The sequence below is a fragment of the Callospermophilus lateralis genome, chromosome 18 (assembly GCF_048772815.1).
Source record: "Callospermophilus lateralis isolate mCalLat2 chromosome 18, mCalLat2.hap1, whole genome shotgun sequence".
In the NCBI taxonomy this organism is placed as follows: domain Eukaryota; kingdom Metazoa; phylum Chordata; class Mammalia; order Rodentia; family Sciuridae; genus Callospermophilus; species Callospermophilus lateralis.
The window spans coordinates 9,647,419-9,658,845 of NC_135322.1; the positions used below are offsets into that span (position 1 = coordinate 9,647,419).

At 50.9% G+C, this 11,427-nt stretch overlaps 1 protein-coding gene across 1 annotated transcript; it reads right to left on the reverse strand.

Moving 5' to 3' along the window:
• Nucleotides 1-1,443: 1,443 nt before the first annotated feature.
• Fkrp (fukutin related protein) lies at nucleotides 1,444-11,386 on the reverse strand. The gene is made up of 2 exons (XM_076837928.2): nucleotides 10,307-11,386; nucleotides 1,444-4,315 (listed from the first exon to the last, which is right to left on the reverse strand). The coding sequence occupies exon 2, from the start codon at nucleotides 4,274-4,276 to the stop codon at nucleotides 2,792-2,794; it is 1,485 nt and encodes a 494-aa protein (XP_076694043.2). The 5' UTR covers nucleotides 4,277-4,315; nucleotides 10,307-11,386; the 3' UTR covers nucleotides 1,444-2,791.
• Between the last annotated feature and the right edge of the window lie 41 nt (nucleotides 11,387-11,427).

Consider the following 11,427-nt stretch of genomic DNA (forward strand, 5'->3'; position numbering starts at 1 on the left):
CAGGTCTGCATTATCATGCCCAGCTCAGCTGCAACACATTTTATTTTTTTTAAATTTTATTTATTTTTTTAATATTTATTTTTTAGTTTTCGGCGGACACAACATCTTTGTTTGTATGTGGTGCTGAGGATCGAACCCGGGACGCACGCATGACAGGCGAGCGCGCTACCGCTTGAGCCACAATCCCAGCCCTGCAACACATTTTAAATATGGTCTTTCCCTCCTGAACATCACTGGGACACCTGCAGAGAGAGGCCCCTCTGCTCAGGCCCTGCTTGCCAGGAGCCAGGAGTCATGTAATAACCTACATCCCTTCCGTTTCCAAAATGTTCCATATTCTTTGGGAACCATTGTGGTTCAGTGGTTGAAGGCAGAGGCTAGGTGCAGGAAGTCCAGCTTTGGATGTCTGAGACTGGGCCGCAAGCTTGTCTTCATTTCCTGGTTTCTAAAGCCCCGCCTACCCCACCATTTCTATGTTAATGATGAACCCAGCCTAATTCCATTTTAAGATTGGGAGCAATCTCATCACAAAGTCATGAAAAGTTAATTTCTGTTTTACTATAAATTACTGAGATTTCTAAACCTGTTTGGAATTCCTGCCCGTGCTCTGAACTCACCATACCTGGCTCCCCTTGACCAGATAACAACCCTCTCTGAAACCTCAGTGGAGCCTCATAAATTCTGATGTTGGGACCTGAATTTACTCCTTATCTTGAAATATCATGCCATGTAGATCATTAACCTGCTATCTGCCTTTGTATTATGCTTGTCAAAATCTTGTTAGCTGTAAGTTCTCAAGACACCCCTCCTTTGCAACTTTTTGTGTTTTAAAACCTGGTTGCTGGAGAGCTGGGGGCTGATCTGTAGCCTGGCTTAGGGAGAGACCTGCTGGCCAGCTTTTTTGTGAGTGAACAATATAAACTTGCTTTAATTTAAAATTGGAGTCGGTGGCCTTTTCTTTGCAGTGAATTGCCTAAGAGCCACAGGACAAAAGGTGGCCACACGAGGATTCACGCCTGGTCCTGATGCGGAGCGCTTCCCCTCTGAAGTCCTTCACAGCGGCCCAGAGGCTGAGTGCTCCCACTGTCCCACTTCCCAGATACATGGCAAGGATCCAAGTTCATACTGGGAGAAAGTGGCAGTGGTTTGAAGCTAGGCCTCTGCCACCTTGGAGCCTGTGCTTTTTTTTTTTGAGCTGGGGTCTCACCATGTCGCTCAGCTGGTCTTAAACTCTTGGGCTCAAGTGATCCTCCTGGCTCAGCCTCTCTAGTAGCTGGAACTACAGGCATATGTCACCATGCCGGGATTCCTGTGTTTTTTTGTTTGTTTCAAAGCACACTTAGGAGGTGTGCCGAGCAAGTCATTAGGATGCAGCAAGAAAACATAACACCCCCATTCATATTCATTCTTTATTTTTAAATGGAATAATTTAATTAAGCCTTATTAGTAATATACAGACTGATAGAGGTACTTGTACATAATTTATAAATAAATACACATATCCTGGAGTACATGCCCAAACACTGCAGACTTTGAGATGCGTGATGGAAAAGGAAGGCTTAGCACGTAACTGCTAAGTGGCATGGGACCCTCATGTCCCTCTGGGTTGCTGTTTCTAGAGGGGTCATCCTGAGAAAGTCAAGTATGAGCTCTGGGACCTGATGGTCTGGGTTCAAGTCTCCAGTCTGCTACTCCCTAAGTTGTCTGACCTATGGTCAGTGACTTCACCATTCTCACCTCAGTTTTCCTCATGGCAAAATGGACATAATAGCAGCAGTGGCTTTAGGTGGGTGAGAGATAAAGCTGAGGGATAAATCAGTCCATGTAAACACTGAGAAGGATGCCTGGCTCCATAAACCTGATTACTGTTCACCCCTTGTGGGAAGTGGGGAAACAGGTGCAGAGTTGAAATACCGAGGTAATGAGCAGAGGTGGATCCAGAGCTCTCAGCCTGTTTCCTCCTTGTCAAGATGGAATTAAGAGCAGCACACACCTCAGTGGCTGACCCAGAGGAAAGAAGTCACATTCCCGGAGAAGAGGAGATGGTCATTGCTGTCCCACCTCCCACAGGGCCTCTTAGAGAACAGCAAAGGCTCAAGAGACAGGCGATGGCTTTGCAACAGGCACTGGGCTCAAGGACGCCCTGGCATCCACAGGAGGCCACCAGGAGCGGGACAGACGCGCCCTCTAGTGCAGGAAGCAACCCCAGCAGCCAAGGATCCTGAGGGCTCCTGTTAAGACACCCAATCCAGGCACTTGGAATCCTGCAGGATCCTGAAGCAGACGATGCCCCACTCGCCCAGGCCCAATGCGGAGGTGACAGAGCTGGGATTTGAGCTCGCCAGTCTTTCCCCAGACCCGACTCTCCATCCCTCTTTTTCGAACTCTCCAAGCCCCGTGGCGCAGGGCTCTTGGAATCTCTGGCTCAGCACTTCTCTGGACCGGGCCCTGAGGGACAGACTGGCATCTCCGGGCCTGTCTACCAAATGCCAGTAGCTCCTTCAATTACTGAAATGGCCCGGGATATTCCCACACATATCCAAAGCTCAGTGGGCAGGACTGTATGACAACTTCTGGGCGTAGCTTTGGGCGCTTGGCCTAGGTCTCCACCTCCCATAGCCAGGCTTCTCTTGTGCGTTTCCTTCTCGGTCAGTTCACCTGTCCCTTCTCCGGAATGTGCCCCCCCTCATTGTCAATCTAAGCTTCTCCACATCCAGACAGAACCCCCCCAAACAAAGGACATCTCTTCTGTCGTAATGTTCCCCAGACACCAGGTGAGGGCATCAGGGCTTCAGCCGCCTGTCAAGCTCAGGAGTGCGGGGTTGGGGTACTCAGGGTTCTCAATGACTCCAGGGCCGAACTTGAGCTCCAGGAAGCGGCGGTAGTTATTAGGCGCCTGCGCCACAAAGCCGGCAAAGGGCAGGGGCACCAGAGGCTGCAGAAAGTGCTCAGGGAACTCGACATCCTGCCGGTGGTCCAGCCAGGTGTCCTTGGTCATGACCCCGTTGCGGGGGTAGAAGGGCCACAGATCTACATGCAGGTGGTTGCTCTCACTATACTGCACGCGGAAGAAGTCACCTTCTATGGCCTTCTCCCACACGAAGCCGCGCTCATCCACCACAGAGCCAGCCTCAGCCCCCCGCAGCTGCTCGCAGTTGCCCACATCCTCCAAGTAGATGCCCAGGTCCACATCGTAGTCCCACGGGATGATGTCCCCGTGGCGGGCCGCGCCCAGCAGCGAGCCGCCCTCCAGCCAGTAGCGCACGCCGGCCGCCTCGAGCACGCCCACCACGTAGCGTGCAGTCTCACGGAGCGCGCGCAGGCAGCAGGGAGGCGTCCACCGCTCCTCGTAGAGGTAAGCGGGCGTGTCACCCACCACTGTCCCGAAGCAGCGTGTGCTCTCCTTGCTGCAGCCAAACCACTCGAGCCTCCCGCCCTCCCAGTTCACCAGACGGATGCCGAGCGCACGGAGCAGAGACGCTCGTCGCGCGCGCCCCTCGCGCTCCGCCTTCCAGCGTGCGTGTGCTGTGGCCAGCGGGGGCTGGCGCGCCGCGGCGAAGGGCAGGTCCAGCAGCTGCACCGCCCACCCTCGAAGGGAGGTCTGCAGGAAGAGGCTGGTGCCCACAGGCCGCGCCAGGGGCGCCGAGAGGTTGAAGAGGTCCCGGGCACGCAGGAGCACCACAGCGTCCCCATCCAGGGCGTCACAACGGGGAGCAGTGGCTGCAGGGCCATAGCGGGCAGTCCACTCTCTCAAGCTGACATTCAGGGTTAGACACCGGGCTGGGTTGGTTGTGGAGACAGGGGCCGCTACCAGGCGGGCACTTCCCCCCTTGAGGGCTTCCACCATGCGCTCCAGCTGGCCTGGTGACTCGGCCCGTGCCCCATCAGGCACCAGGGCCACAAACTCGGTGGCCACGTAGGTCTCTGGGCGCGAGGCCGCAGCAGGCCGGTCAAGGGCAGGCTGCAGCAGTGCCAGGCGAACGTTGGGGATGCGGGGCAGGGCCAGGGGTGGGTAGGGGAGCGTGTCTGCCGCCACCACCACGGGCTGGGCTGGGTCCTGCTTTAGGAAAGAGTCCACCAGCTCGGGCACCGCGTTGTCAAAGGCCTCAAACTCCCGCACCAAGATGGTGACGCGGGGGCCGGTGGCAGATGCACGGCGGGGCCCCCGGGCCCGGGAGTTCCTGGGCTGGTGCTGCAGCCACGAGAAGTAGAAGAGAACCAGGAGGTTGAGGGTGATGGCGGCTGCCAGCGCAGCCTGACAGCGGGTGAGCCGCATGGGGCCGAAGTTAGGCCCTAGTTGGGCATCCAGGGCATCCTGGGGAGATGGGATGAAAGGGGAGGCTGCAGCTGGTTGTCAGAGGCCCCTCCCTCAATTCTCAGCTTTGCCTTTCTCCCCCAGTTGTCTCAACGCCCCCTGGGTGCTGGGGATGGAACCCAGGGCCTCCAGCATGCCAGGCAAGCCTCTGCAGAGCTCCTCCCCCAGACGCACTGCCCTTCTCTTCCCTACTTGGCTTTCATTCTGACTTCACTTCCTCCAGGAAACCTTCCCTGACCTTCCAGGCTGGATTACGCACCTGCCCTAAGCTCCTTGAGCATCCTGGGGTTGTTTCACACCAGCCTGGCCACTCTAAGCCATAAGTGCAAGGCTTTGTCCCTTACTAGATGGAGACACTCAAAGGCAGGACCAGAGGCTGGCTGTCTTGGTCACTGCTGGATCCCCAGCATCACTCAGGATGAAGCCATGCTGTGCTTTTTAAAGATTTTTTTTTTCCCCAAGTGAATCACTTTACATGTTCATTCTCATCCTTGGCCTATTCTGTCAACTTCTCATTCAGATTCCAAGTCAGTTATAAATACCCTGGCACCATTCCCAGGCCAACTTGCACCTTCCTCTCTACCGTTCCTTCCACCAGGAGGCTTCCCTGATCTCTCCCTCCCGCAGGTGGCCCTGGTTCCAGAGTAGCGCTTAGACAGCAGCCCTCAACGATTCCCCAGCCTCTGCCTTCTGGACCCTTCTCATTTCCTCAAATCCTGTGCCATTCCATCATCTCCTTCCTGATGGTCAGTCAGATCATTTTGGTTCTACAAGAAAAGCCAAAAATGTTTGATTTTTTTTTTTAATCAGAATCCTCCCCCTTTCTTTCTTTCTTTTTTTTTTGGTACCACGGATTGAACCCAGGGGCGCTTAATCACTGAGCCACATCCTTAGCCCTTTTTATTTTGAGACAGGGTGTCACTAAGTTGCTGAGGATCTTGCTGAAATGCTAAGGCTAGCTTTGAACTTAATATCCAGCCTCCTGAGCTGCTGGGATTACAAGTGTGTACCACTGAACCTAGCCCCCCTCCCCCTTTCTTTTTTTGTGATGCTGGGAATGGAACCCAGAGCCTCACACATTAGGCAATGCTCTACCACTGAGCTACATCCTCATCCCCAAAATTATCCCAATTTAAAAATGTTGGTCACTAACTGAATTAAAAAAAAATGGTGTGGTTGCCAGGGGCAGGGGGCGGGGGGGGTTGTTTGATGGGTACAGCATTTCAGGGTTGTTTTGTGTCTGTTTTTTGCAGCGCTGGGGACGGAACCCAGGGCCTCAGGCAAGTGCTCTGCCACTGAGCTGTACCCACAGTGTTTCAGTTTTACAAGATGCAACACTCTGGAGTTGTTTTCCCAACAATATGAATGTATTTAACATCAGTGAACTGCACAATTAAAACTGGTTAAAATGGTACACTTTATATGTCTTTTTTTTTATTTGCTTACTGGGGATCGAACCCAGTGCCTCACGCATGCTAGGCAAGTGCTCTCTACTGAGCCACAACCCCAGCCCTACTTTATATGTATTTTATAACAATTTAAAATTTTTAAATTTTTAAAAAAGTGTAAGGGGTCACATCAAGGGAGGCTGCCAACACAGGAAACAATGTGTCCCTGTTCACTGGCCTCCAGATGGTGCTGTCTCCCTCTGCCCACCACAGCTTGGTGATGCCTGCACAGGTGGTGTAACTGGGTAATCCTACCTACAGCTAATCCTACCTCCTAAATACTTTTGACTCCTCCTTCCTATGTCCTCAGCTTCCCCTCAACCCAGGTCCATCTAATTCCCATCCAACCTCCCCTAGGTCTCCTGCCCAAGTCCCCTCTTCTTAGTAGTGAGGTGGTCTTCATAAAGCATGAATGTGACCTCTCCCTCCTTGCTGAGAACTTGCTATGGCTCCCTAGTGCCCAGGGAAGAAAGTTAAAATTTCTTACAACATTCCACTTGTGTGTCCACCATACCAGCTTCATTGCTTATTGCACTCCCTGTTCTGGTTTAGATACGTGGTACCCCCAAAAGCTCATGTGTGAGACAATGCAACAAAGTTCAGAGGTGTGCTGACTGGGTGAGCCTTAACCTAATCAGTGCATTAATCCTGGTAGTGATTATCTGGGTGGTAACTGTAGGCAGGTGGGTAAGGCTGGAGGAGATGGGTCAATGGGACTTGCCCTTGGGGTTTATATTTTTTTCTGTCTGGAGGGGAACTGTCTCTCTCTGCTTCCTGGTGTGATGGATGTTTTCAGTCGCTTTCCTCCACTGTCCGCTTCCACCATGATTTCTGCCTCACCTTAAACCCCAAGGAATTGGAGATGGCTGTCTATGGACCCAGATCTCTGAAACTATGAGCACCGAATAATTTTCCTCCTTAAAGTTGTTCTTGTTAGGTCTTTTAGTTACAGCAATGAAAAGCTGACTAAAACGCCTCCCTTAAGCTCTGCCTAAGTTACCCAGAATGTTTTCTAAACTGGTCTTATTTCTAAGCAATTGCACATTCTGTTCCTTCTGTCTGGAAGGGTCTCCTACACCTTATTGCCTTGGACCTGGGTCCTGCCTGGTCTTTGCACCTTCTCTCTCCACCCATCCCAGGCTTACTTGTCTTTCTTCAGTTCAGTTTGGACAGCACTTAAGAATCTGAGTTGTTGTCACACCAGTAATCTCAATGACTAGGGAAGCTGAGGTCGGAGGATTGTAAGTTCAAGGCCAGCCTCAGTAATTTAGAGACTCAGCAACTGAGAGTCCCTCAATAATTTAGCAAGACCATGTCTAAAAATAAGAAAAAGGACTAGGGCAGTAGCTCAGTGGTAAAGGTAAAGCACCCCTATGTACAATCCCCAGTATTGCCCCCTCCACAAGAATCTGAGCTGTACTTTAAGTGACTTCTGAGAGCTGGAAGCAGCAGTGCACATCTATAATCCCAGTGACTCACGAGGCTGAGGCAGGAGGATCGCAACTTAGCAAGGCCCTGCCTCAAACTAAAAAATAAAAAGGGCTGAGGATGTGGCTCAGTAATTAAGCACTCCTGAGTTCTAGCCCCAACACACACACACACAGACACACACAGACACACACACACAGACACGAAGAATGACTTCTGAGCTGGGGATGTAGCTCAGTGGTAAAGCACTGCCTGGTGTACACATGAAGTCCTGGGTTCCATCCCCAGCACTGGGGGGAAAAAGAAAGCACTAGGTGCATGCAGTGGGACCTGTAGTCTTAGCTACTTGGGAGGCTGAGGTAGGAGGATCACTTGAACCCAGGCAGAAGCTCAAGGTCAGCCTTGCAAACATAGCAAGATTGTATCTCAAATAAATAAAGAATAACTTTCCAATTTTAGAACATTGGAATTGCCTTCCGGGCCTTAGATTGATCTTTCCCCCGTCAATCTTTCAACATCAGTCGGTTGAACTACAATACACCAAATACTGTTCTAGGTACTGTAGCTACAGCCATGGACACACAGAAAATATTCCTGTTCTCATGGAACTTATGTGGAGGTGAGAAACTTTGAAACCACAGAATCTTCTGGGCTTGAAAAAATTCTTAAAACTGCCAAGCACAGGGCTGGGGTTGGGGCTCAGTAGTAGAGCACTCACCTAGCACGTATGAGGTACTGGGTTCGAACCTCAGCACCACAAAAAAACAAAATGAAGATATTGTGTTCATTTACAACAACAAACAAACAAACAAAAATTGCCGGCTATGATGATGCATGCCTGTAATCTCAGCAATTTAGGAGGTGGGGGCAGGAGGATTGCAAGTTTGAGGTCAGCCTGGGCAACTTAGAGACACCCTGTCTCAAAATAAAATACAAAGGGGTGGGGATGGAGCTCAGTGGCAAAGTGCACCTGGGTTCAACCCCAATACAAAAGCAAAAACAAAACAAATGAGCTTTATTCCCCAGGAGCACTGAAGTGGTCCTCAGATAGTTTCAGAGCCTTCCAATTCTTGATGGTCAGCGAGAGACCATCTTCTTACTTCCATCTTTGTCTCATTACATTTCCACACTCAGTGCCTAGAGGGATCCTGTTAACACTCAAACTAGATCCTCCCCTGACTGCTTCAACTGTCCCCAACCTTCTCGCTCAAAGGAGAAGTCCAAGCCGCACGTGGTGGCACAGGCCTGTAATCCCAGCGGCTCGGGAGATGGACACAGGAAGATCATGAGTTCCAAGTCAGCCTCAGCAATTTAGCAAGGCACTAAGCAACTCAGTGAGACCCTGTCTCTAAAAAAAAATACAAGGGGCTGGGGATGTGGCTCAAGTGGTAGCGCGCTTGCCTGGCATGCATGTGGCCCGGGTTTGATCCTCAGCACCACATACAAACAAAGATGTTGTGTCCGCCGAGAACTAAAAAAAATAAATTAAAAAATTCTCTCTCTCTCTCCCTCTCTCTAAAAAAAAAAAAAAAAAAATACAAAATAGGACTGGAGATGTGGCTCAGTGGTCAAGTGCCCCTGCGTTCAATCCCCAGTACCAAAAAAAAAAAAAAAAAAAAAGAAAGAAACAAAACCCAGAAGTCCATGTCCTCGCAGTTGCCCCACACGAGCACCATCCTTTCCTACTTGCTTATTCAGCTCCAGCCACAGAGGCCCCCAAACTCCATTCTTCAAACACACTCAGGATTCTCTAGCTGCCGAACTGCCTCTTACCTGTCTGGATGCTCCTCCCTTGTGGCCTGCAGGTCTTTGCTCGAGTCACCTTCCAATGGTCATCCTATTTAACAAGCATGTCCCTAACACCCACATACTTCCTCTCCCATCCCTGCCTTAGTTTTCTTCCCTACTGCTAGCATCATTATTGTCAGGGTTCCCATGGAAGCCAGGGACCAATTTTGTCCCTGCTCAGTGCCTGGGTTACAGCCAGTGCCCAATAAACATGTGTTGCATGAAGGAGTGACTTCAGTTGTTAAGATGGGGAGCCTGCGGTTCAGAGGTGGGAAGGATGCAGGAAAGGACCCAGGTCCTCCAAGTCCATGTTTTGTCTGGCTGACTACGGGCCAGGAGGTGACCAGCAGGGCAGAGGACAGATATTGAGTTCTTAGTGACCTGAGGACTTGATGGCCAAGGAGGAGGTGCTACTTGTTGGGGAGGGTGTGAGGGGAGGACAAAAGGATCATCTAGTATCCCGATTAGGTTGGTCTTGGCTTCACCAACTGTAAAGTCCACAGACTCTTCCATGAGGGCAAGGTGGATGATTGATGACTGTGAAGCCCTGAATGTTCTACATGTTCTGCATCAAGATACAGCAACATCAACAATTTTATCAGCTCACAATGTGTCTGGCCCTGACACTTCCTATGTATTCACTGTTCTAAGCACTTCACTCGTTTAATCCTTATATATGATCACATTTAAGGATGAGTTAACAGGCCTATAGACTTAAAGTCACTTGCTCAAGGTCTCACACAGACAGGAAATGGTAGACCCAGAATTTGATCCAAGAAGCTGGTCCTAGAGTTATGCTTTAAATCAATAAACTCTTCTGCCTCTCCTGGGGCCGACACTACAGCCCAACTCTTGGTCTATCTTCAGTAAGCCTTCCCCAGCCCTAATTTGATGTGTCCATGAATATGTGAATATGGCATTGTAATTAATTATTTCAACTCAGTAACTCAATGGATATTTCTTCAGTGTTCTCTCTGTGCTAGACCCCATGTTCTGAGGACCAGGATGGAGGAGGTAGGCATTGGCTCAGGATTGCCTTCCAGATGTGAGAAAACAGACAAAAACCAAATACCTTATAGACAGGCAAAAAACCAGAAGAGGGCATGAGAGGAAAACAGGGAACTTGCCAGAAAGGTGGTCAGGGGAGGTGAGAAGAGTGTATTGCTTTCTCCTTTCCACACAAAACATTGTAAGTGTGCTGCTCTCATCTGGTGTGAACCTCCGCCCATGCAGCAGGCAGAAAACATGAGTTCTATGTGGGCAAGCCTTTGGGGATAAGGAAAGGGCAGTTCACGTGAGAGTGCTATGACACCGAGGGACTTCTTACCTCCTAGGTTACAGGCTGAGGGAGCTCCAGGAGGGTGGTTCCAGCCCGACTGAGCTGCTCTGCTGAGGAAAGGAGAACCAGAAAACCCCAAGTCAGCCAATTCTGCACAATAGAGCCTAATTTCATACTACCACAAAAGTGGCATCTACAAGGTCAGGGAATCCTTTTTCTTAAAGTCCCATAAGTTTGGGCACCAAATGGGGCATCTCAGGAGAGGGGTGGGGTGGGTGGGAGGGATGACAGTTATAGCAACCTTTAACCATGCCTCTCTCATGAATATGTCCAGAAAAGGTAAGGCTAAAAGTGACAGAAACTGTTACCATGACAACCTTTCTCTAGACACACTCCACTCCCTAGAGACAATTCTGAAAATCCCCTACCTTGTTGGGCCTGGTTCTTAGGGTCACCTGGTGGGGAGGGGCTGTTACTGTAGCAACAAACACTTGGTCTTTCTAGTTTCTCACATCCTTGGGGATGGTCCAGGCCCTGTAACCATAGCAACTGCCTGGAAACAGCATCTCCTCCTCTAAATAAAAACACCTGGTTGGTTTGATCCATGGACCTCCCAGGATGAGAAGAGGGAGATGGTTACTATGGCAATGCCACCTGGGTGGCTACAAAGGAGGGGTTGGGGAAGAGTTTTTTCTCTTGGACATCAGTGTCCTTAGGGCTGGGGTCCTTTCTACCTGAGTGCTAGGTGAGGGGAGTTGCCACTGTAACTGATGTGGGCAAGGGCAGAAGGACCCGCAGGGACATAGGTTACCTTAGCAACCTACTCCTGGGGCTGAGACAGGAGAGGTTTGGAGCTCCATAACCACAAAGGGGAAGGGGAGACTGAGGGCTCCAAGCTGGGGGTTACCACAATAACCCACCTGGCCAGAAATCAGCAGGGGCCACTGCTGAAATCACCCCGGGGGGCCCCCTTCTCTCTCAAAGAGTGAAAGCGATTGTTCAGCGGTGTCCTGGGGTCTGGTTGGGGTACAACCCTCTCTTTGGGGTGAAGGGGGAGGAGCGGAGCAGAAAACTGCCCCTTCCCAAGCCTGCAAGGGTGAACGCCACGCGGGGACTGGGTCTCCTTTGCCCTCCTCGAAGCGCGCCCCACCGCCCCGCCCCTGCCCTCA

Bases quoted from the DNA above. Each gene is read 5' to 3' on its own strand.
- Fkrp (XM_076837928.2), bottom strand. From the start codon at position 4,276: ATGCGGCTCACCCGCTGTCAGGCTGCGCTGGCAGCCGCCATCACCCTC.